The sequence below is a fragment of the Ahaetulla prasina genome, chromosome 10 (genome assembly GCF_028640845.1).
Source record: "Ahaetulla prasina isolate Xishuangbanna chromosome 10, ASM2864084v1, whole genome shotgun sequence".
Lineage (NCBI taxonomy): Eukaryota > Metazoa > Chordata > Lepidosauria > Squamata > Colubridae > Ahaetulla > Ahaetulla prasina.
This window is the reverse complement of record NC_080548.1, coordinates 16,570,400-16,596,525: the sequence shown is the minus strand read 5'-3', so window position 1 is coordinate 16,596,525 and position 26,126 is coordinate 16,570,400. Positions and strand designations below refer to the sequence as shown.

At 44.9% G+C, this 26,126-nt stretch overlaps 1 protein-coding gene across 4 annotated transcripts in view; it reads left to right on the top strand.

Moving 5' to 3' along the window:
- Positions 1-26,126, top strand: part of FGR (FGR proto-oncogene, Src family tyrosine kinase) — a 62,602-nt gene that overhangs the window by 24,778 nt on the left and 11,698 nt on the right. Inside the window, exons 2-8 of one of the 4 annotated variants that reach the window (XM_058195618.1) lie at positions 3,949-4,006; positions 8,885-9,147; positions 13,686-13,788; positions 15,050-15,148; positions 15,737-15,840; positions 18,581-18,730; positions 23,296-23,460. In XM_058195618.1, the coding sequence (XP_058051601.1) occupies positions 8,898-9,147; positions 13,686-13,788; positions 15,050-15,148; positions 15,737-15,840; positions 18,581-18,730; positions 23,296-23,460 (871 nt within the window). In that variant the 5' untranslated portion in view covers positions 3,949-4,006; positions 8,885-8,897. Of the gene's footprint in view, positions 1-3,948; positions 4,007-8,881; positions 9,148-13,685; positions 13,789-15,049; positions 15,149-15,736; positions 15,841-18,580; positions 18,731-23,295; positions 23,461-24,427; positions 24,584-26,126 lie in introns of all 4 variants that reach the window. The other 3 variants (XM_058195619.1, XM_058195620.1, XM_058195621.1) reach the window with 3 other exon arrangements.

The following is a 26,126-nucleotide window of genomic DNA, read 5'->3' as shown; positions in this document are numbered from 1 at the left end:
TGCCATGCCCACCAAGCCATACCACACCATGCCCACCAAGCCACGCCCACAGAACCGGTAGTAAAAAAAAATTGGATTTCACCACTGGATCAACGTGACCCCAGGATGCTACAACTGTCATAAATATGAGTCAGTTGCCAAGCATGTCAGTTGATCACATGTCAGTTGATCATGTGAGCCTGGGGATGCTGCAGTGATCATCAGTGTGAAAATGGCCGTAAGCAGTGGTGGGATTCAGCCAGTTCGCACCTATTCGGGAGAACCGGTTGTTAACTTTCTAAGCAGTTCGGAGAACCGGTTGTTGGAATAAAAAAACTTATTGCACTTTACAGGGCTAATCCTGTAAGGAAGGCAGGAAGGAAATGTTCTGGTAGTGTTTCTAGCCTAATCTTTATTGCCCTGCTTACAGAAACTGCCTCTCTGGTTAACCCTTATTACATTGTAACAGCTAAGGCGAAGCGCCCATCGACGTGAGTGATGTTGAATTGGCGACGCCCACCGAGCCATGCCTACCCAGCTGGTCATTAAGGCAGAGAACCGGTTGTTAAATTATTTGAATCTCACCACTGGCCATAAGTCACTTTTTTCAGTGCCTTTGTAGCTTCGAACGGTCACTAAATGAACTATGGTAAGACGAGGACACCTTGCAATTGGGCTCAATTGTGATTGTAAATCAAGGGCTACTTGCAATAGATTTTTGCAGCCAGATCTATTTGAAGGAACATCAGATCACACAGTTTCTCATTTACCTGCCTCTCCCCTGCTGCTCAGTGCAGGGTTTAGGAGCTAGAGGGTTTGGCTATTTCCAGCTCTTTTTTGTTTGTTTTTTTGAGGCTCTCTCCTTTCTTCCTCCCCCTCCCCCCCCTTTCCTTTTGGGGCTGCTGTGAAGGTCAGCCTCGGAGACAGAGGACTCCAGTATATCATTCTTGGCTCTTATGGTACGGTATTAAGGCACCCACCATCAAAAATAATTCCGCAGACTAGCCGTCAGCAGACAATGATTTGGGTTGACAACTGTGCAGTCAGCACTGGGCATGATGGCGACGTGTACTTGATGGAGCCCGAGCCACTGATCTGGCATTGATACGTGAGCGGGGACCCCAAGTGCACCAAGTGGGGAACAATTTTGAACAACTGCTTCTCAAAAAGATTGGAAAAGTGAGAGTTCATAGGCACAATGCCTTTTTCACAGCCACCTTGTTGTTTTCCTCCAAGATCCAATGATCGGAGCACTGGAGAATAAAATAAGACCAGGCTTTTTGGCAGCATTGATGGATTGATTCGTTTGTTTCTATGAGCTTCTAGACTTGACCAACTCCAAAATGACCCTGGGTGGCTTCACAGATTAGAAGAACATAGAAAAGAACATGTCAGATCAAAAGAACAACAGTCGCCCTGAAAGAACAAGCAAAACACTCTCCCTAAATCCGGGGTTTGGATGTCAAGCTCAATTTCATTGAGGGCCGCATCAGGGTTCTGTTTCACCTGGAGGCGGGTGTGTGTGTGTGTGTGGCCAGCTTGACATCACTTGTGTCGGGGTGGGGTGGGGGTGGCGGCCTGAGCGCTCTGCCAGCAAAAACAGAGTCCCAAATTCCGTTTTCATCCGCGACAACCTCCTGCAACCCTCTGCCAGTGAAAACAGAGCTCGGGAGGGCCACATGCGGCCCTCGTAGCTGAAAACGGACCTCGAGAGCCCGTTTTTGCTGGCAGAAGTACCACGGGCCGGTCCTTTGTTGTTTACAGGGTGGCCAAGCAGTCCAGATCTAAATACCCTGTGGGCCAGGTTCCAGCCTCCGGGCCTTGAGTTTGAAACCCGTGGCCTAAATCATCTGCGGCCCCAATGGTCCTGCAGGCATCGTGACCCAAGGCCTGCGGAAAGGAGCGAGGTCTTAGGTTTTGCCTGAAGGCAGTTCTTCTGCAGCTGCTACCCTACCAACCTTCTCAATAACATTCTTTAGAAAGGAGAGATTGAACAAACGTTGTCCAGGACTCTTGGGTCCAGAGGTGTCTTCTTGAGGAGAAGATGCAGATCGTATAGTTATTTCATGCTTATGCTTATATATATGCTTATATATCATATAATTATTTCATGCTTATGCTTATATATACTGTTGTGACAAATAACTAAATAACTAAATAAAAATAAATAAATGTACCGCGAGCACCTCCTTCAAGGTTGATGGAACCATCTCACCTCTCAAGAGGCCAATACCACCTCATAGACTGTAATGGAATGTGAGGATGACCTTGGAAGATGTTGGCGGGGGGAGGGAGGGGGGAATGTTGCCTATAGCAGCAGTCCCAAGTCTTTTTGGCAATAGGGACTGGTTTCATGGAAGATAATTTTTCCATGGACTGGGGCAGGAGGAGGAATCTGCAACCTAGATTCTTCACGTGCACAGTTTTGTTCACCTGCCTCTCACCTCCAGCTATGAGGCCCAGTTCCTAACAGGCCACAAACCAGTAGCAGTCCATGGCCTGGAGGTTGGGAGTTTGGGACCCCTGGCATAGAGAAGGACCGGGTAAACGGAGGAGGAGCCCACAACTGAGTAATGGTAGAGAAAGAAACATAGAAAGGATACTAATCAGGTGGTAAAACTAGACAGAGGGAGTTTTATACTTTCAGATTTGCAACAGAGATGTCAGTTTCCCAAGTAGACCGACCACACAAAAAAACTGACCACAAGATGAGCTCAATCTACTTTATTGTAAGGCCGCAGTAACAGAATCTTGCGTATTTGAAATTAAAAATGTCTTCATTTAGTTCAACTCTGGGAGTTGAAGTCCACAAGTCTTAAAGTTGCCAAGGTTGGAGACCTCTGATTTAGTTGCTTTCCTTGGTGTCATTTTGAGCATAGTAATTTTGCCCTCTCCATGATTGTGAGTTAATGCTTGTGTGAGTTGGCATTTGAAGATGAAATTACCCTTCTATTTTAGATTAGACTCCAGTTCAGAATTTTTTTTGGAGGGGGAGGGAAATGAGTGGGGTTCTTTCTGAGCTTCTTCCTCTTGTCTTTTGCAGGAAAAGACATTTTAGACACAAAAGACACTTTCTGCACTTTGGCATTCAGTCTCAAGCTTACCTAGTACGTAGGCACTGGGGCATGTTTTTGACATCACGAATAAATGAATGTAAAGTCTGTTTTGCATGAATGATCAACCATTTGGTCTCTCTGGCCATTTAATGTAAGGGCAAGGCTATCTATAGAAGATATTTTGTAAAAGTCCCTCTAATTGCAAATATATCCATTGACCTCAAAGATCTGTTTATTTATTCTAGGCATTTTAGCAGCAACTTAGAAGGCCATAGAGAGAGAAGGAGTAGAAATAATAAAATTTTATTAAGATTTAAGAGGCAATTGGGAAGTTTGTGAAACAAAACCATGGGGAAAATTAGCATTTTAACAAAGATTTCTTGCGGAGTAGATGTTAAAAACTACATACAATGGGGGAATCTGTATAAGAAGTCTGTTGAGGGAACTTTGACAAATGGAAACATGGATTTTCCAGTCTATTTTTAAAATAAAATTCCATAAAGCAAATTGATAGGCTCAATACTGTTTTGCTAACGTTGGTAAAAATGAACTTGAATTACATTTACGTGTGTATTCTAGCTTAGGTTTGAGCAAATGCAACACAACAGGCCATGTCCTGCAGCACCGGGTTCTAAATAACCATGGTTTATAGTGATTAAGGGTATAAGCAATCAAGGGGGGTGCTCTGTGCTAGAGGTGATCAGTAGAATAATAGAGAAAATTTTTCCTCTGTACCATTTGTGCTTTTGATTTTTAGTCGTTCTCTAATTCTTGGTAATTTTAATGTTTTTATACTTACGGTTTTATTGTATTGTTAGTCTCCCAGAATCACTTTGGATAGTGAGATACCTGGCAAATTTAATAAGTATACACATATAAATAAAAAGTATGCTTCTTTTTTTTCTCCCCTTAGACTCCTGTTCTCGGGCAAGAAACATGGAACAAGTGAACTGACGTGAAATCCCATTCTGGTGAGCCTTTCCTCTGGTGTAGCGGTGAGTGGGTGGGTGGGAGGAGCACACCCCTGGACTTGGGCAGGGGGCATAGAAAATAGCCCTGAAGGACAGACAGAAAAGCCCCTCCCTCTCAAGTGGGACTTGAGTCTGTTCCAGGAAACATCTCAGACCAGCTCCCTTTTAATTTATACAAAGAGAAAGTCAGACTTGCAAGATTCTGTTCCTAAAGCTCTTACAATAAAAATAGTTTTAGGCCTATATGGCATTGGTTTCTTGATCTGGGCTACCTTATAGGGCAGTGTTGGCGAACCTTGTCGGCACTGAGTGCCGAAATGGGAGCGTGTCTGTGTGTGTGTTTGTGTGTGTGTGTGTGTTGGAAATCGGAAGAGCAGCTGCCTGGTGTGCATGGGTGTGCTGGGCGGCTACTCTTCCAGTTTTTGGATGTGCATGTGCACCGGCCACCTGGTCTTCCAGTTCCTGCCGTACATGCAGGCACGAAGACCAAGTAGCTGGTACGCATGCGCACACCAAAAACTGGAAAAGCAGCTGCCCGATATGCACGCATGCGCCTGGAAGATGATATTCCGGTTTCTGGCACGCACATGTGAACTGGCCAGTTGGTCTTCGCGCACGCATGAGCACCAGAAACTGGAAGACCAGGTGGCCGGTGTGCATGCGCACGCCAGAATCCAGAAGTGCAACGGGCAATGGCTCGCGTGCCTGGAGAGATGGTTCTGCGTGCCACTTTAGGCACCCATGCCATAGGTTTGCCATCACGGTTATAGGGCTAACAGGGAAAATGGAAGCAGAGATGGGTGTCCTCCATCTTCGGGGAGTTAGAGTTAAGAGGTTTAAAGATGAGATGAATCATCTAAGATCTGGGGGAAGATAATTTTAAGAATTATCCTGAAAGAAATTGCTGTCGGATATTGCTTCCATCTGTTTCTCCAAAATAGTGCGGTTCTTCATCTAGGGCAATCTGCGTCCTCAAATCTGCTTTTTTTAACAGTCCTGTGAATTCTTCCCAACCGGTGTGGTGGGAAACGCATGGCAAATTTTCCTCTGTGGGAAACCCATGAATGCACGTTCTATCACTTTGCTTGTTATGTTCCACTCTGTGGTGAAATGTAAAAGTTGTTACTACCTGTTCTGTTGGTGTGGCTTGGTGGGGGATTAATGTGGGCGTGGGTGGGCGTGGCCAATTTTTTTTCTTTTACTTTTAAAAGTATTTTTTTTTACAACCTCTTCGGCCAAAGAGGTTGTAGAAAAAATGCTTTTAAAAGGCTCTGACCATCCCAGCTGAGCTGCACGATCATCAGAGGCTTTTTTTTTTTACTTTTAAAAGCATTTTTTCAGCCGAAGAAAAAAATGCTTTTAAAAGTAAAACAAAAAAACCTCTGATGATCGCGTGGCTCAGGTGGGGGGGGTGGGGGGGGGTGGCAGGGGATTTTAGCTACCGGTTCTCCAAACCACCCGCCACCATCGCTACTGGATCAGCCGATCCGATCCAAACCGGGAGCATTTCACCCCTGGTTCCACTTGAATTTCATCCCTGCTTCATCTGGATAGAAGTGATGGAAACTTCTTGAGGAGGGTGGTTGTGAAGGAAAGCCAGATGGTGGGGCCTGCATTAAAATTTCTCACTGCCGCAAAAAGCACATTGTGTGTAGGGGCTACTGCAAACCTGCGAAGTAGCAATAGGCTGAATTTGCGACGCTGTGCCCCTTTCTGTGTTTTTGATCTGTGGGCAGTTCATGAGAATCTACCGTGTTCATGTTTGACCAAGTTATTGTCTGCCTACATTTCCAAATGCCCCTTATTGCTCTTCCACTACTAATGAAAGGCTGCTGTCGGCAGGTGCCTTTGGGGTGCCTGTCGTTCTGAATTAGGATATATCTTCAGCTCTGTGCTTATTTTTCCTACAGTCTTCACTGCTCCATGCTTATAACCCTCAACTTAGCCACGGGAACTCTCTGAATGCAATTCTGTTCTCGCTTTTGTCCCCTCTATCTTCTGAAGGCAGGAAAGCATTCCGGACTGTGGCCAAATTAATCCAAAACCCCAAATTAATCCAAAACCAGAATAAAAACCCCCTTTCAATATGATTTGACCTTTATGTTTTGGGTTTAGAGAAGGGTAAGGATCAGTGGTGAAATCCAAATTTTTTTACTACCAGTTCTGTGGGCGTGGCTTGTTGGGCGTGGTGTAGCTTGTTGGGCGTGGTGTGGCTTGTTGGGCGTGGCAGGGGAAGGATACGGTAAAATCTCCATTCCCTCCCCACTTCAGGGGAAGGTTACTGCAAAATCCCCATTCCCTCCCCACTCCTGGGGGAAGGATACTGCAAAATCCCCATTCCTTTCCCACTCTGGGGCCAGCCAGAGGTGGCACTTGCTGGTTCTCCAAACTACTCAAAATTTCTGCTACTGGTTCTCCAAACTACTCAAAATTTCCACTACCGGTTCTCCGAACTACTCAAAATTTGTGCTACCGGTTCTCCAGAACCTGCTGGATTTCACCCTTGGTAAGTATAATACGTATTTTAGGACAATCCAGATCTGCCTGGGGTTTGGCATTGCTTTGATTTGTAGGGAGAATTGGTTCTTGCTTTTCCAGTCCCTCCCTTTTTATTCCTTCATCAATATTCCAGATGGCCAAGAGAGATCAGAAAGCATCTCATTTTATTTCCTTGGATTATAAGGAGTATTGTCCAGCTGGCAAGATGTTCTCTTCTTTCCTCAACCTTAAAAAATGTTTGGTCATAATTCCCTTTTCTCTTCAATTGAAAACTCGGCTACCAAGGGAGTTGGGTTGGTCCTGGAAAGCCCCCAGACATCTCTAGTGGTTCGCTCTTATTCCTGAGTGTTCACATCCCTTTTTTGGAATCTCCACGTATGTCTGCAGATATATGAGGGAAGCCCAGTTTCCCGCAGACTCATTTCCTGTGGTTTTCCGCTGCCAGAAACTTTGTAGAACTTGGCCTTATATGATGCAGCTTTTTTTACAGAAATGTTTGTGGAAGTGTCATCCGTCACACTCTGAAAACGAGTGTGTTGGAAGCCCAGGACTAAGCTGGGACTAGGATAGGGTATTATCAGTGGTGGAATTCAAATTTTTTTTTACTTCCGGTTCGGTGGAGGTGGCTTGGTGGGCATGGCAGGGGGAGGATACTACAAAATCTCCATTCCCACCCCACTCCATGGGAAGGATACTGCGGAATCCCCATTCCAGGGGTGAAATCCAGTAAGTTCTGACAGGTTCTGGAGAACCGGTAGCGAAAATTATGAGTAGTTTGGAGAACTGGCAAATATCACCTGTGGCTAGTCCCAGAGTGGGGTGGGAATGGAGATTTTGCAGTATCCTTCCCCTGCCATGCCCACCACGCCATGCCCTCAGAACCTGTAGTAAAAAAAATTTGAATTTCACCACTGCCCCATTCTCTCCCCATCCTGGGGGAAGGTTATTGCAAAATCCCCATTCCCACCCCACTCTGGGGCCAGCCAGAGGTGGTATTTGTCGGTTCTCCGAACTACTAAAAATTTCCGCTACCAGTTCTCCAGAACCTGTCAGAACCTGCTGGATTTCACCCTGGTTACTATCCAAAGGTCTGGCAGCTGCAGTAAATCTTAGACTAAGATAGAGTAAGATTTATTGTAGCTGCCAGAGATTTGCATACAGCCTTTAAAAATGTCACTCTCTCATTTTTTTGAGTGAGAAGGGGGAATCAGTAATTTCAGAAAAAAATAACTACAGGTAGTCCTTGACTTATAACCACAATTGGGGCTGGTCCGTTGCTAAGTGATGTGGTCATTAAGCAAGAGATCATGTGACTCTCTTCCAAATTTAGGACCAAATTTAGGGCCATTTTGCCATGGTCATTAAGTGAATCATATGGTTGTTAAGTGAATCACATGGTGTTTAAGCAAATCTGGCTTCCCCAATTGAATTTGCTCATTGGAAATTGGGTCAGGTGTGTTATTCAGCAAATGTTGACTGTAGGCCTAAATGTTTTATGACTTTTCCTGTTTTGATGGAACGTGTTTCGTTTTGAAAAGGATCGGCTTCTTGCTTTGTTTGGAAGAGATCTGATAGTGCACTTCCTGCTCCCTGGTGTGGCCAGCGGGTATCCCTGACCTCCCTACGCCATTCTGAATCTTTCTAAATATTGATTGTAATCTATAGCTTTTCGCCCCATCACGGACGCCTTCTCTTTGGACTGATGTGCAAAACAGGTTGCCATGCAACCAACAGACAGCAGAAAGAAAGAAAGAATAGGATGGGGGGGAAAGCCCAACTGAATTCAGCAGCACTTGAGAGAAACAAAGCCAGAAGTGTTTATTTCCTTGTTCCTTCTTTGCACCTCGTGTTGAATTGCATCATCATCTTCTCAACTCTGTGGTCACCATTATCAATGTGCTGAAGCAGCCAATACAGTTCTGGGCTGCATAAACAGAGGGATAGAATCCGGATCACGTGATGTGTTAATACCACTTTATAAGGTCACACTTGGAGTACTGCATCCATTTTTGGTCGCCGCGATGTAAAAAAAGATGGGGAGACTCTAGAAAGAGTGCAGAGAAGAGCGACAAAGATGATTAGAGGGATGGAGGCTAAAACATACGAAGAATGGTTGCAGGAACTGGGTATGCCTAGTTTGATGAAAAGAAGGATTAGGGGTGACATGATAGCAGTGTTCCAATATCTCAGGGGCTGCCACAAAGAAGAGGGCATCAACTTAAACCTAGTATGATATGGAGGAGTATCCATTGCTGTTTGCAAACTTTAGTATATGTTGCCACCTGTTGTATGAATCAAATTAGTTGGGGTTATTCAGTAAATGATGGTTAAACAAACCAGGTTTCTCTCTCTCTCTCTCTCTCCTTTTGCTTCTAGCAGCTGCTGCCCAGCAATGGGTTGTGTGCAATGCAAGAAAAAGAAGGCGAACCAAACTCCGAGGAACAGCAACGATGGAGCCATTAATCCACTGCCCAACTCCATCTACGATCCTAACTCCTCCCAGCAGAACCCTTCCAACTTCACACGGATCCCAGATTTCAATAACTTCCCAGGGACCCCAGGGCCTTTGACTCCAGCTGGTCCTGGGGTCTCCGGGGTCTACCCAGCACCCTCCATTCACATGCCAGGAATGGGGATTACAGGTCAGTCTTTGTACCGGCTAGGATGCTTGGCTTCAGGTTTTCCTTTCTCTCTCTTTTTTTCAGTTGTTTTAGTGCAGGGGTGTCCAAACTTGGCAACTTTAAGACTTGTGGACTTCCATTCCCAGAATTCCTCAGCCAGCTTTGCAAAGCCTGCTTTAGTGTTTCAAGATGGGGGTTTGATAAGTGAGGCCATCTTTTCAAAATGATTATTTCTGGTTGTTATTGTTATTATTATCTTTATTCATTAAACATGAAACTTAGACAACTGAACATTGACTAACACCATTGACTGGTGCTAATGGCTGATACGGGTAGCTGCCAGCGTCCTAGGTATCAACCAAGTACCTTCTTAAGATGTACGATGTTCCAAGTAGTACAGTCTTTTGCAGTTCTGCTGGTGTTATTGCAGGAAGCTGCAATTTGTTGGTGTATCTTATAAAATTCTTGGACATGGTACCAAGTGCCCCAATGACAATGCATATTATTGTTGTTGTTGTTGTTGTTGTTGTTATTAATTTATTTGTCAACAAGTATAATGAAACAAGTAACAGTATAGACATAGACATGGACACATGAAATAAATTGGCACAAGAAAAAGGATATAAATAGGCAAAACATAGCGATAAACACATAGAATGATTACATATAATTGGGAACAGTAGGACAGGGACGGTAGTCACACTGGTGCGCTTAGGCATGCCCCCTTAGGGACCTCTTAAGAAACATGAAAGTTCCATGGTAGGCAGTTTAAGGTAAAAGGTATGGAGATTAGAGAGACAAATTGCTGTTGGTCCAAATCATTTTATTGCTGGATGGTGCCCTCTTCGTTTATTTTCATTTATTTTATTTTATACATTTATAAATCTGGCTAAGTCTTAATGACACTGGGTGTCATGAAATGAAAAAATGATAATGGCAGTTTTAGAAAGTTACCCAAACACCAGGGAAAAAAAAGGCAACCATTAAAAGATAACGAGACTTGCAAAATTTGTCATCCATTGTTACTGAACATTATGGGCTGTGATATACAGGTAGTCCTCGGCTTATGAACAGTTACAAGAGTTCATTTAGTGACCATTCAAAGTTACAAGGAGCCACTCCCACGACCGTTGCTACATCCCCATGGTCAAGTGATCAAAATTTAGATGCTTGGCAACTAGTTCATATTCATGACCTTTTGCGACCTTCTGACAAGTAAATTCAATGGGGAAAGCCAGATTAACTTAACAACAATAGCAATAGCATTTAGACTTATATACCGCTTCACAGTGCTTTACAGCTCTCCCTAGCATAACAAATGCAATGACTCGCTTATCAACTGTGGCAAGAAAAGTCATAAAATGGGGCAAACCCACTTAACAAATGCTTCACTTAGCAACATAAATTTTGGGCTCAATTGTCATAACCCGAGGACTATCTGAACCAGTCTTGTCCTCCCCCTCTAGGCTGAGAAAGAGGAACAGGTCCAGAGTCCAACAAGCTTCTGGATCTAAGAGAGGGAGAGAAATTGGATCACAATTGGATAACAATAGTGCTTAAACCACTTTATAATGCTTCAAGGCACTCTCTAAAGCTGTTTATAATCTCAGCATTTCGCCCCCAACAATCTCGGTCCTTATTTTACCGACCTCAGAAGGATGGAAGGTTGAGTCAACCTTGAGACAACCTTGAACTCCAGATTTATTTATTTATTTATTTTATTTTATTTTATTTTATTTTTATACCGCCCTTCTCCCGAAGGACTCAGGGCGGTGTACAGGCAGACGTAAAAAAGACAATACAATGTACAATTTAAAATGTAAATTAAAAAACTTATTATAATTAGCCCGAAACTTTAAAATATATAAAAAACTAAAATCCCATTTAAAATTGATATTAAAAATTTAAGAAATTTAAAAGACCAATAAAATTCAAGCCAGCCCCGCGCGAATGAAAAGATGTGTCTTCAGTTCGCGGCGGAAGGTCCGAAGGTCAGGTATTTGGCGTAAACCCGGGGGAAGCTCGTTCCAGAGTGTGGGAGCCCCCACAGAGAAGGACCTTCCCCTGGGGGCCGCCAGCCGGCATTGCTTGGCGGACGGCACCCTGAGAAGTCCCTCTCTGTGAGAGCGTACGGGTCGGTGGGAGGCATGAGGTAACAGCAGGCGGTCCCGTAAGTACCCAGGCCCTAAGCCATGGAGCGCTTTAAAGGTCGTAACCAAAACCTTAAAGTGCACTCGAAAGGCCACAGGTAGCCAGTGCAGTCTGCGCAGGAGCGGTGTTACGTGGGAGCTACGGGTAGCTCCCTCTATCACCCGCGCAGCTGCATTCTGGACTAACTGAAGCCTCCGAGTGCACCTCAAGGGGAGCCCCATGTAGAGAGCATTACAATAATCCAAGCGAGAGGTAACGAGCGCGTGAGTGACTGTGCACAAGCCATCCCGATCAAGGAAGATGTAGGCAGAATTTGCCTGCAATACTACACTTTAACCACTAGGGTCCCAGTCCAACACCTTCACCCCTGCACCATCTTTTACAGATGGTCCTTGACTTACGACCACCATTGAGGCCAAAATTTCCATTGGTAAGCAAGGCAGTTATTTAAGTGAGTTTTTTCCCCATTTTATGACCATTTTTGCCACAATTGTTAAGCAAATCACTGCAGCTGTTAAATGAATCATGCAGTCATTGCGCAAAGAGCATCTGGCTTCCCCCATTGCTTGTCAGAAGCCAGCTGTGAAGGTTATAAATGATGATCACGAAACCCCACTGATGTTGCAACTGTTCTAAATACATGTTGGTTGCCAAGCGCCCAAATTTTGATCCGGTGCAGTGGTCATAAGTGAAAAACAGCCACAAGTCACCAATTTTCCAGTGTTGTTCATTGTGACCCAGGCCCAGGTAGGTAGTAGGAAACTCAGTCAGTGTAAAAATAAATAGTCTAAGTCTAAGTGCTATTGCTATTGCTAAGTCTTACTCAATCTGGAAAATGAAGGTAGCCAGGAGGACTATGGAGAGACCTATAGGCAAAACCAAACACCCCCAAAATAATAGCACTCCTAGCCACTGTGTGAAAATAAATAGCAGTAGCACTTAGACTTATATACCGCTTCGCAGTGCTTTACAGCTCTCCCTAGCATAACAAATGCAATGACTCGCTTATCAACTGTGGCAAGAAAAGTCATAAAATGGGGCAAACCCACTTAACAAATGCTTCACTTAGCAACATAAATTTTGGGCTCAATTGTCATAACCCGAGGACTATCTGAACCAGTCTTGTCCTCCCCCTCTAGGCTGAGAAAGAGGAACAGGTCCAGAGTCCAACAAGCTTCTGGATCTAAGAGAGGGAGAGAAATTGGATCACAATTGGATAACAATAGTGCTTAAACCACTTTATAATGCTTCAAGGCACTCTCTAAAGCTGTTTATAATCTCAGCATTTCGCCCCCAACAATCTCGGTCCTTATTTTACCGACCTCAGAAGGATGGAAAGTTGAGTCAACCTTGAGACAACCTTGAACTCCAGATTGTAGGCAGAATTTGCCTGCAATACTACACTTTAACCACTAGGGTCCCAGTCCAACACCTTCACCCTGCACCATCTTTTACAGATGGTCCTTGACTTACGACCACCATTGAGGCCAAAATTTCCATTGGTAAGCAAGGCAGTTATTTAAGTGAGTTTTTTCCCCATTTTATGACCATTTTTGCCACAATTGTTAAGCAAATCACTGCAGCTGTTAAATGAATCATGCAGTCATTGCGCAAAGAGCATCTGGCTTCCCCCATTGCTTGTCAGAAGCCAGCTGTGAAGGTTATAAATGATGATCACGAAACCCCACTGATGTTGCAACTGTTCTAAATACATGTTGGTTGCCAAGCGCCCAAATTTTGATCCGGTGCAGTGGTCATAAGTGAAAAACAGCCACAAGTCACCAATTTTCCAGTGTTGTTCATTGTGACCCAGGCCCAGGTAGGTAGTAGGAAACTCAGTCAGTGTAAAAATAAATAGTCTAAGTCTAAGTGCTATTGCTATTGCTAAGTCTTACTCAATCTGGAAAATGAAGGTAGCCAGGAGGACTATGGAGAGACCTATAGGCAAAACCAAACACCCCCAAAATAATAGCACTCCTAGCCACTGTGTGAAAATAAAATAGCAGTAGCACTTAGACTTATATACCGCTTCGCAGTGCTTTACAGCCCTCTCTAAGCGGTTTACAGAGTCAGCCTCTTGCCCCCAACAATCTGGCCCCTCATTTTACCCACCTCGGAAGGATGGAAGGTTGAGTGAACCTTGAGATTTGAACTGCCAAACTGCAGGCAGCCATCAGTCAGCAGAAATAGCCATTGTTACAGACAAATTTGAGAGGAAAAACCACAGAAGGCCATCTAGGCAGAGGAGAACATTTTCAAGCCATTGGAAGACACCGTGACTTTTCACCATCTCTGTCCAACCATTCAAGAAAATGGGGGCATTGAGGGTCTTTCTAAGGACTCAAGATGCCCACAGTGGCAATGCGTCCAAGGCTGAGTTTGTCCTACCCAGCTTTCTCTCTTCGTAGGTGGAGGAGTGACCCTTTTCATTGCCTTGTATGATTACGAAGCCAGAACAGAAGATGACCTGACATTCATCAAGGGAGAGAAATTCCATATCATCAACAATACGTGAGCGTTGGGTTCTGACATGATGGGAACACGGGACCTCTTCCTTAAGGTGAAGATAAAGGTTCCCCTCGCACATATGTGCTAGTCGTTCCCGACTCTAGGGGGCAGTGCTCATCTCCGTTTCAAAGCCGAAGAGCCAGCGCTGTCCAAAGATGTCTCCATGGTAATGTGGCCGGCATGACTCAATGCCAAAGGCGTACGGAATGCTGTTACCTTCCCACCAAAGCTTGTCCCTATTTTTCTACTTGCATTTTTTACGTGCTTTCGAACTGCTAGGTTGGCAGAAGCTGGGACAAGTAATGGGAACTCACCCTGTTATGCGGCACTAGGGATTCGAACCACTGAACTGCCGACCTTTCAATGGACAAGCTCAGCTTCTTAGCCACTGAGCCACTGCTCACTGAGACAACTTGTCAATCGAAAGGTCAGCAGTTCGGTGATTCAAATCCCTAGCGCTGCCGTGTAATGGGGTGAGCTCCCGTGACTTGTCCCAGCTTCTGCCAACCTAGCAGTTCAAAAGCAGGTAAAAAATGCAAGTAGAAAAATAGGGACCAGCTTTGGTGGGAAGGAAACAGCGTTCCGTGCACCTTTGGTGTTTAGTCATGCCGGCCACATGACCACGGAGACGTCTTCGGACAGCGCTGGCTCTTCGGCTTTGAAACGGAGATGAGCACCACCCCCTAGAGTCAGGAACAACTAGCATATATGTGTGAGGGGAACCTTTACCTTTACCTCTTCCTTACTGAAGCTAAACTGCATTGATTTTCTGGATGGGAACTACCAAGCAATTACATTGCTTTCAGTTTCTTTATAACGGGATGTAAATAAAGAAAGAGGAACTCTCGGTCTTAATGAGGAGATGAAGAGGCCCAGCTTTCTTTAACTTCTGTCTGTGGAATTGCACACCTGGGACAACTGTGGGTTGATTTTAGCTTGATACACGTGCGTGTACGGGTATGTCCATGTGCAACGGCAGCAGTAGCGTGTGAGTTGCAGGGAAAACTCTGCTCCTCTTGCTTGCACAGATTTCACTGTTGATTCACTGCAGGTGTGAAAAGAAGGCAGAGACCCCAAGGGTTTTTGGCCAATTAGTCTAATATAGTCCACTCTTGACTGACAATCGTGCAATAAAAAGTCGATTTGTTCTTGTTCCTTTTGACTGAGCTGCTCTCTGGATTCAGTTCCCTTTGGGTGGTGAAACTCCAAGCCGGGAGTCACTGATGTTGTGTTTTTGCCTTCTTTTTTTTTGTTTTTGCTACAGAGAGGGTGACTGGTGGGAGGCACGCTCCTTGACCACGGGATCCACCGGCTACATCCCCAGCAATTATGTGGCTCCTGTGGACTCGATCCAAGCAGAAGAGTAAGTACAGGAAGGCAGGAAGCAGGTTGGAGGGAAGGAGATATAGAAGTATAGTCAGCCGCACAAACAGGTTGAAGAACAGTTTTTATCCGTGGGCTGTCAGACTCCTGAATGAGTAATAACATCATAACTACGTAGTATGATGGACTGCAACATGTTCACACTGGTGCAATAGGACTGGGTGTTTTGTTAACGAGATTTTTTGGGTTAGGGATTTTTTGTCTTCACTGTGAGTTGTATTGTTTTGTGGGGCAGGTGTACTGAGGGAGCTCAACCAATCTCATTGTACATAGGTTGTGCACCGGCAATAAAGAGTTTAATTTGAATTTAGTGAAATCTGGCAGCTGTATGGAATGCAGGCTGGGGGATTCTGGGAGTTGAAGCCTGACTAGGTGGCTCAGTGGCTAAGACACTGAACTTGTTGATCAGAAAGGTCGGCAGTTCAGAGGTTCAAATCCCTAGTACAGGTCTTCTAGTTGGGTGGGGGGTTGGACAAGATGAACTTCAAAGTCCCTTCCAACCCTGTTACTGTTACGTGCCTTTAATGTTGAGAAATGCTGATCCAGAACATCTCTTCTTTCTTCCCAGGTGGTACTTCGGGAAGATTGGACGGAAGGATGCTGAGAGGCAGCTGCTGTGTCATGGCAATCCCCGGGGGACCTTTCTCATCCGGGAGAGCGAAACCACCAAAGGTACCACTGGGGTATCACCCTGTTTCCCTTAACTTTGGCAAGCCATTGGGGGACAGAACCGTCTGCATTGCTTCCCAATTTTGCCTTCTTAGCTTAGGCTGCTGCCTTCTAATCTTGTTGTGACCCAGGCCCAAGTAGGTAGTAATAAATGCAATCAGTTCAAAAACAGAGTTTATTAGAACAGCTGAGAATTAACTCATTCTCAGCGTCGTCCAAACTAAATCAAAACAAATTCTTCATAACACAATTCTTCAGTCTTATCACCTAACCTTGGTCTAATTAGGCAAACTGCCAAAGGCTTTTCTTGGCAAAAGTTCAAAAGCAGAAGACGCTGACAAGAAATAAATGCAGCAAGACAAGGAGCAAGTCTATCAACGTTATTTCTGGCAAAGAGCCCAAACGCCGTTGCTGGTCTTTTAAGCCTTATGGGAGGGGCCAATCATCTCTTGGCCCTACTCCCGAGTTGTCCTCTTTGCTTTAGCTGCTCTTGCCTTCTGGCAGGTCTTCTCATGCATACATTAGGAACAGGCTCCTCCTGTTCCTCTGCCTCATTCCTCTGCTCCGTTGTCCACACCTCACTCCCCGATGGCTCTGGCCCCACCTCTGCCTCCGACGCAGAGTCCTCATCCGGGCCTTCCCCAGCCTCCAGGACTGGCCCATATTCTTCCTCAGCCTCGTCACTGTCCAAATCCATTGCTAGCTCCGCAGGCTGCTGGCGGACCACAACAGATCTGCAGGAGTCCCATCTAGTGCCTGAAGAAGAAATATTCTCTTGTATTTTCTTCTACCTGGTCTCATTAGATTCAATAACAAAAAAGTTGCTTTAGAAACCTCAAAGAAGATGAGAATGTCAGTAATATAGGTGGAGGATGGTGTTCTCACACTTAGCTCTGTATCTGTGCTGGCTGGGGAATTCTGGGAGTTGAAGTTCATCCCTCTTGAATCTGCTGAGCTTGAGAAACACCGATCTTTAACAGATTAACACAGTTGGAAGGGACCTTGTAGGTCATCTAATCCAACCCCCCACCCAAGCAGGAGAGCCAACACCATTTCTGACAAATGGCACTCCAGTCTCTTCTTGAAAGCTTCCAGTGTTGAAGCTTTCCCACAACTTCCAAAGGCAAGCTTGGTAAGGCCACAGTTGGAATATCGCATTCAGTTTTGGTTGCCACGATGTAAAAAAGATGTGGAGACTGTAGAAAGAGTGCAGAGAAGAGCAATGAAGATGATTAGGGGACTGGAGGCTAAAACATACGAACAACGGTTGCAGGAACTGGGTATGTCTAGTCTGATGAAAAGAAGGACTGGGGGGTGACATGATAGCAGTGTTCCAATATCTCAGGGGCTGCCACAAAGCAGAGGGAGTCAAGCTATTCTCCAAAGCACCTGAGGGTAGAACAAAAAGCAATGGGTGGAAACTAATCAAGGAGAGAAGCAATTTAGAACTAAGGAGAAATTTCCTGACAGTTAGAACAATGAATCAGTGGAACAACTTGCCTCCAGAAGTTGTGGATGCTCCAACACTGGAGGTTTTTAAGAAGATGTTAGATAACCATTTGTCTAAAGTGGTGGAGGGTTTCCTGCCTAAGCAGGAGGTTGGGCTAGAAGACCTCCAAGGGTACCTTCCAACTCTGTTATTCTATAAAACATGACATGTTATTCTTTATTCTAAACCAAAACCACCTATTAATAGTCTCAAGCAGAAACTTTATGGTCAGTCACCTGTGTTACAAGAAGCTCACCAGACTGACTGCATTCCCTTGGGAAGGTTAAGTAAGGCTTCAAAGATTCTGTGGGAAGTCAAACCTGTGTCGCTTTCCGGAACGCAAGGACTCTAAGCTTGGCCCCCTCTTAACACTTCCCTCCCTCTAGCTGGAGATTCCACCCCTTTTACAGATTAAACAAAAATGGTGTCAGGGTTCCAAGTAATAATCCCATAGCAAGCAAAACTCCGAGGCAGGTAAATTCCTTAAAAAATAGTTTTACTGGGTATATCATATTGGCACAGTTCTGGTGAAAACCGATTCTGAAGGTTCCCGTGGTTTTCACCTAATTAAAAGTAGAAGTTTTCCCCCTTCCTCAAACAATCAGTCACATGGTCCAATGAAGGTGCCATCCTGTTGCCTGGTAACATCATTCCTCCTCTCTTTCTGACCAGGTGTGAGAATGTCCTTGGTTCCCAGGAGAAAGTGTTTTGTTTTGGATACACAACCCCAGCTATCTCTGTTCCCACCCTCTCCCTATCCCTCAGCTCCAGTGTGGCAACACTGAAGCTTCAAAATGGCTTCAGTCAGGTCAACTTCAGAGTTGACAAATGGAACAACTTTCTTGGGTTAATTATAAGCTTATCAGACCAAAGGGCACATGAGTGACTTCCAACATTCTCTAAAAAGTTGTCATCTTTGCGATATCACCATCTACATTCTATTTTTTTTATTTTTAATATTTTATTATGACACAATATGACAAACACGTAACATACAACATATAAATATATCCTCTTTTTAACCAATGTTTCTTAGTGGTCTTCTATCTGTTTAATACATTCTATTAACTGAGGTCCTCATTTGGGGAGGCAAGGAAAGTGTTGACCATCCCAGTGAGGTTAAACTACAATCCCCAGCATGCCTTGTGGTTGGCCTCTCTGGCTGAAGCTTCGGAGATATTGGAGCTCAGCAATGACGCCAAAGTCAGGTTGCCCCCACACAACCCATTTCTGCTTCCCATCTCCTCCTCCTAGGTGCCTACTCATTATCTATCCGGGATTGGGATGAGACGAAAGGAGACCACGTCAAGCATTACAAAATCCGGAAGCTGGACAGCGGTGGCTATTACATCACTACCCGGACTCAGTTTGAGACTGTGCAACATCTGGTGCAGCATTACAGAGGTAAAGAGTGATGGATTCAAGAGAGAGACAAGGTGTTTAAGATTGGTGTGGGAAAGATCAACATGTCAGCCTCTTAAGGTTCTCTGGTGGGCCTCTGGTGGCTCAGACTGCTAAGACAGTCTGTTATTAACACAGCTGCCTGCAATTACTGCAGGTTCAAGTCCCACCAGGCCCAAGGTTGACTCAGCCTTCCATCCTTTATAAGGTAGGTAAAATGAGGACCCAGATTGTTGGGGGCAATAAAGTTGACTTTGTATATAATATACAAATGGATGAAGACTATTGCTTAACACAGTGTAAGCCGCCCTGAGTCTTCGGAGAAGGGTGGGGTATAAATGCAAATAAAATAAATAAATTAAAAAAAATAAAAAAGGTTGTCCAGACAGAGTCCACAAAAGGACTAGAACTAAGTTTTATTGACATAGGTAATAATAACAAGTTCCTTGCAAGTCTGATTAAATTTTTCCTCTCTTCCTCCTTGTACTCTAATGCAGTGTTTCTCTACCTTGCTGACTGGAGAATTCTGGGAGTTGAAGTCCAGACATCTTGAAGCCCATCAGGGTTGAGAAACACAGTTCTAATGAGTCAGGGAAGAATCCGCCTAAGCATCTTCTTAACCTCAAGGAATTTTTTTAAGCCTTTTCTTGTAACAACTTCTGAATATTTTTTTCCAAGGCTATCTCTTTACAGCAAGAGACTGGTAGGAGAATGATGGAAGATCAGGTGCCAATTCCTGCATTTTGGGGCTCCCCTTTGGGATATTTTGAGGCTGGTTGTGGAGGGTTATTTAATTTAAAAAAAAAAAATGCTAGGACTTGTGTTTTCAGGAGCCCTTTGTTTTATTTTTATTTATTTATTTATTGTCAGTCATATATAACAGGTAAAAGTATAAATATAATTTGGATACATGAAAAGAGTAAGTAAAAAGGAATATTAGGACAGGGACGGTAGGCACGCAGGTGCACTTCTGCACACCTCTTACAGATCTCTTAGGAATGGGGTGAGGTCAACAGTAGACAGTTTAAGCTTAACGTTTTGGGGGTTTGCCTTCAAGATCGTTAGGGCTGCTCTATTGTGATTTAGGGATAAATCTAGCAGACTGAAGTTGCAGAACATCCTATGCTCAGGGTTTATGCCTAAGAATGTTCTGCAACCAAGAAGGCTGCTTTCGCTAGCCAAAAATTCCAACCTTGTACAGCCATCAGTACCCAGTTCCAGCAGAGTGACTCCTAAAGGTGCTTTTTCAGGAGGTAACTGGACTTTCCGTTTTTTTCTTTGAAGTCGTTTCGCTTCTCAGCCAAGAAGCTTCTTCAGCTCTGACAGGATAATGGCAAATGGAAGGATTTACACTCCTTGCAGAGAAGCTGATCGTTTGCATTCTGTTAGCGAGTCGAGAGAATGCAAGATGCAAGAACACAAATGACCAGCTGTCTGTAAATCCTTCCGTTCCCCACCATCCAGTCAGAGCTGAAGAAACTTCCTGGATGAGAAACAAAACGTCTTCAAAGAAAAAACAGAAAGTCCAGTTGCCTCCTGAAAAAGCACTTTTGGCACAACCATGACCTGGATGACAGAGAATCTCCATAGACAGTAGAGTGAATGTTTTTTTTAAAAATGGATTCAGGGAAGGGTAAAGTTCCAACCATCTTTTCTGTTGTAGCCTTGACCTGGATTTAGCCAGGGTTCTGTGCAGTGATGAAATTTAATTTTTTTTACTACCGGTTCTGTGGGCGTGGCTTGGTGGGCGTGGTGTGGCTTGGTGGGTGTGGCTTGGTGGGCATGACAGGGGAAGGATACTGCAAAATCTCCATTCCCACCCCACTCCAGGGGGAAGGATATTGCAAAATCTCCATTCCCACCCCACTCCAGGGGGAAGGATATTGCAAAATCTCCATTCCCACCCCACTCCAGGGGGAAGGATATTGCAAAATCTCCATTCCCACCCCATTCCAGGGGGAAGGATATTACAAAATCTACATTCCCACCCCATTCTGGAGCCAGCCAGAGGTGGTATTTGTCGGTTCTACGAACTATTCAAAATTTCTGCTACCAGTTCTCCCGGAACCTGCTGGCTTTCACCCCTGGTTCTGTGGCGAGTAAACAAACACAGGTAGTCCTTGACTTACAACCATTTGATCTGTGACTGTTCCAAGTTATAACAGCACTGAATGAATGGTGGTTACAGACAGTTCTCCAGAGTTCTGGCTGTCCCAGCGTCCCCGTGGTCACATGACCATGATCTGGATGCTTGGCAACCAATTCACACTTATGAGTGGTTGCCAAGCAAGCATCCCATAATCATAGGCTTGCCATTTTTCAGCTTTCCCTGCTGGCTTCCCCAGAAAATCAGTGGAAAACTGACAGTGAAGGTGGCAAACTGCCAGGATAAATTTAACCCATTGCACGACCTCCTCCAGCCCTCTATGCTTATGATACACCAGTCACTCATGCACCACCACCACCCGCCCCACTCCACACACTCTCCCCAGCCCCCTTGCATTCTCATACATCCCTTCCTCCATCCTCCACTTACCTGCCTGCTGGCCTGGGACTTCAACTTCCTGCTGGTTTCCCCACTGATTTTGATTGCAGGAAGCCAGCGGGAAATCGCCTTGCCCAACACCAAGGGAATTCAATTAATGACAGCAAGCAGGATTAGAGGAATTGCTGTTGCTAAGCAATGCTTCCACACTTTATGATGGCATCATTCGTAGAGGGAAGAAGAAGAAGAGAGGGAGGAGAGAGAGGAATAGAAGAAAGGGAAAAGGAGAGGAAGAAAGGGAGGGGAAATTAGAGTAGGAGGGAAGGTTAGAAAACAAGGAAGGAATAGAAGAGGCGGAAAGGAAGGAGAAGTAGAGAAGTAGGAGGAGAGGAGGAAGGAGGAAAGTAGAAAGGGATAGAAGAAGGGAGGGAAGAGAAAGAGAGCAGAGGAGAAGAAGACTTGTTGTAAAACAAGGGAGATGAAATGGTAGAAAGGCAACCCTGAGAATGTTCAAATTTATTAGGATGAAGAGCCAATTAATATGAAAGTTAAAAGGGAATATATACAATAAGATAACTAATTGAAATAATGTTAGGAAACTAGGATTTGAGGGAGGATGGTGATGGCATTTGTGTAATAAGTGTAGAAGTATTAAGATCAGATAAAAAAATATGGAAAAAGAATATTTTGGCAAAAATGGTAACTATGTAAAATGAAATCGGATATGATAATTTGTATAAGAGATGATATGGTCAATACTCTGTTCATAAAATATGTGTTTGTGTATGAAAGAAAAAAATCAATAAAACTTGATTTTAAAAAAAAATGATGGCATCAACTTACAGATGGAAATTCCAGTCCCAGTTGCCATGCTGAGTCGAGGACTTCCTGCAACGAATCACGTCTCTCAAATAGAAACAAAAAGGGGCAAAATCGTATTTGATGGATGTCTCTTCCAAAGCATCCAAGATTACCAGCTGTGAGATCTGCTCCTGAGTTTTGCATGCAGAGACTCGCAAAGGTCAAACTCCCCATTTTGGCACTGTGTTGAAAACTCCCCGTTTCCTGGTTTCTCTCTTATTTTCCTTTCGAAAGGAGAAGAGAAGATAGGGAATAATTATCGGAAATTGGAATGAAAAGGTGCCAGACGAGGTAGCAAGTTCAACTAAAAACCCCATTGTCAGCATTTTATGTTTAGCCAAAGTGAGGATATTTAGAGACATTCCCCAGACAGAGTATCTGTTGTGCAATGAAACAGCAACAGATTTTTTTGATCCTGCCTCCACAAGAAGGTTTAACACAAAGTGGCTATGCTAGCAGCTTTGATTAGAATGGTTAGCAAACCACAACTTTCCTCAGCTCTCAATTATGGCTCCATCATTCTTTTCCAAAAAAAACCCCAAAACTTTTAAAGCAAAATAATCTTTCTGGAGATTGTATATCCGGGATGCGGTGGTGGACCTTGCACTGTCCAACTGGTTACACTAGATAACTTTTAAGATTCCTTCCTATCCCACAATTGTATAGGAGCCATGGCGGCACAGTGGTTAGAATGCAGTATTGCAGGCAAACTCTGCCCACTGCCAGCAGTTCGATTCTCAATGGCTCAAGGTTGACTCAGCCTTCCATCCTTCTGTGGTGGGTAAAATGAGGATCCAGATTGTTGGGGGCAATAGGCTGACGCTGTAAACTGCTCAGCGAGGGCTGTAAAAGCACTATGAAATGGTATATAAGTATTTAAGTGTATAGGTGCTATAAGTATATAAGTGCTGATTGCTAGTGTTTTGACTTTCACAGAACTGGGAAGGGGTGGTGGAAATGGGAAACCTAATAACTGCAGCTGTTTTGTCAACCCTTCAACAGGTGTGTAATGAGGCTCCAGTCCCCTGCTGCCTTCTGCAAGGACTGATGACTCTACCTGGGCTGTGGATTGAGTGGAACAGAGTTTTCTTCTTGTTCCTTTCCAGTCCTCCCTCATCTTACCACCCTTTGTTTCTCTCTCTTTTGCCTCTCTGTTTCCATGATGCGTCTCTTGCTCTTCTGCCCTTCTCCCCCTCTTGGTTTTGGGGGCTTCTTTTGCAAGAGAGAGCTGCAGGATTGTGCTGCCGCCTGGCCGTGCCGTGCCCTAAGGGGATGCCCAAATTGGCAGACCTGTCCGTCAAAACCAAAGACGTCTGGGAGATTCCTCGCGAATCGCTGCAGCTCATCAAGAAACTGGGCAATGGGCAATTCGGGGAAGTGTGGATGGGTACGACCAACCATCAGGGAGGCTGGATGGAAGAGAGGAGGAAGAGAAGAAGCCGGGCAGATCCCCAGCACTCGAGAAGGGGGCTTAGCAGGGATGGAGAAAGTCCCATCTCTTTCAGTCTTTGTCCCAGGGTGGCTGCATTTCTTTTCACTGGGCAGATGGATTGGGGAGAAGCTGCAGGATGAATTACAGGAAGGTCCTGCAGACAATAGGTATAGTTAAACAACGGAACTCGCTGCCACAAGAGGTAGGGATGCCTGCCAATTTGGAAGCCTTTCAAAGAGAGTTAGATTAAATCCACAATGGAAAGAGCTGAACAGCGTTTACGAATCCCGAGTCTCTTTCTAAGTTCCAGCCTGGGAGGGAGCACATGTCTCTAATTACCAGAGGGGAGAGCATTCCTATAACCATGTGCTCCTTGTGGCTTTCTTAACCCGTGGCATCTGGATGTAAGAAGAGAATGTAGAATTTGATAGGGATTTTGGTCTGAGTCTTTTGAAAAGTCTTGGAAGACCATGTGGAAATGGTCCAGACAGTGTCTGGTGATCTTAAGTTAGACTGGTCTGTGACCAAGAGGACATTTTGCCTCAATTGTTTTGATGCTACCATGTTAGATCCTGTATTCTGAACAGGATTTGGAAAATAGCCTGCATTTGATTTCAGTAGTTGAATCCAAAGGTGGTTGGGATACAGTAGTGGAAACTTCAGCTGCAAGTCTGACCATGCCCCCAAATTCTCATTTGCAGTGAAGGTGCCGAAATGCAGTGCGGGTCCTTGGTGCTTTCAAAGTAAGCCAAGGGCACCACCTGGTGGTTTAAAGCAATATTGCTGCCTGGGCTCTGCTCCTTCTCACCTTCCGCTCCAAAGTCCAGCCTCCTCGCCTGGAATGCATGCTCCATTCATCGTCCTGCTTTCCCATCTCACTCCAATCCCATCTGTCCGCCCTCCCTCATTCCACCCCTTACAGAATTCAATGACGGTCTCTGCTACCTCCTAACCAAAATCTGCCCCACCCTGAGGCCCCAGACTATGGGACTGTCTAAAGATGCATGGGAGATCGGGCGCGAGTCCATCCACTTTGACAAGAAGCTTGGCATGGGCTGTTTCGGAGATGTGTGGATGGGTAAGACAAGGGGTCAGGGTTGTTGTTGTTGTTTTTAGAGGGCACACATGGACAAGGTGGGCAGCCCCCCCCCCTCTAAGAGAAAGGCTCCTTTTGTTGTGACCCAGGCCCAAGTAGATAGTAGGAAACTCAGTCGGTGTAAAAACAAACAAACTTTATTTAAACGGCTGAGAATTACTACATTCTCAGTGTAGTTCAACCAAATTAAAGCAAATTCCTCCCAACACAAATTCCTCAGTCCTATCACCAACCTTGGTCCAATTAGGCAAACTGCCAAAGGCCTTTCTTGGCAAACGTTCGGAAGACACCGATACAAAATAAATGCAAGAAGATGAAGCTATCAACGTTGTTTTCCGGCAAAGAGCACAAACGCTATTGTTGATCTTTTAAGCCTTATTGGGGGGGCAATCATCTCTTGGCCCTACTGCGTGCATTAGGAACAGGCTCCTCCTGTTCTTCTGACTCACTACTGTCAGCCTCTGGAGGCTCTGGAGTCCGCACCTCACTCCCCGATGGCCCTGGCCACACCTCAGCCTCCAACGCAGAGCCCTCATTTGGGCCTTCCCCAGCCTTCAGGACTGGCCCACGCTGTTCCTCAGCCTCATCGATGTCTCACTCCGTTGCCAGCTCCGCAGGCTGCTGGCGGATCACAGCACCTTTAAGATTCAGGCTAGGTTTGAAGATCAGAATATACATCTTACCTCTCTGTTTCATTCAGAGGAACGGCACTAGGGCTGTGTAGCACATTGGATTCAGTTCCAAGAAGGTGCTTTAGTGCAGCAGCCCCCAACTTTTTGGGCACCAGGGACCACCAGTTCTGCAGAGTGAGGCTTTTTCATGTACCAGAGTGGACATGGTTTCACATGTTGACTGCATCCCGTGGATGGGGCTTCACTTGTTGGCGCAGCCCAGTCTATGCCATGCCGTGGCCCAGTGCCAGTCCATGGCCCAGGGATTGGGGACCACTGCTTTAGAGCTTGCACTAGTGTAAACCCGATCTGCAACTCTTTAACGCAGCCACATCTTTTCTCCAGAGCATGTGGCTATCATCTGACTTAATTAGCATATATTTCTCCCATCAAGGTTGACATATAGTCCTTTCCCATAGACTGAAAGCGCAAGACCTATAGAAAATACTGCAGGGCAGAATTCCTAGTCCAGATACCAGCCAATTTCCATGACATACATTTGTATTTTTTCCCCTACTGTTATATTTTCCTCCCAAGTAGCAAGGTTTCCGGTCTGCCAAGATGCAGTTAGAGAATTTGTTATTAGTCCAGAGTTGGTTAACATGGGGTGTCCTACATACAGGTAATCCTAAACTTACGACCAGAAATGGGATCAGAATTTCTGTTGCTAAGCAAGGCAGCAGTTAAGTGAGTTACAACCCTTTTTTGCCATGATTGTTACGCAAATGACAGCAGCTGTTCAGTAAATCTGACTTTTCCCATTGAATTTGCTTGTCAGAAGCCAGCTAGGAAAGTCCCAAATGGTGATTACATCACTCCAAGATGCTTTAATGATCTTGGTGCAGTGGTCAGAA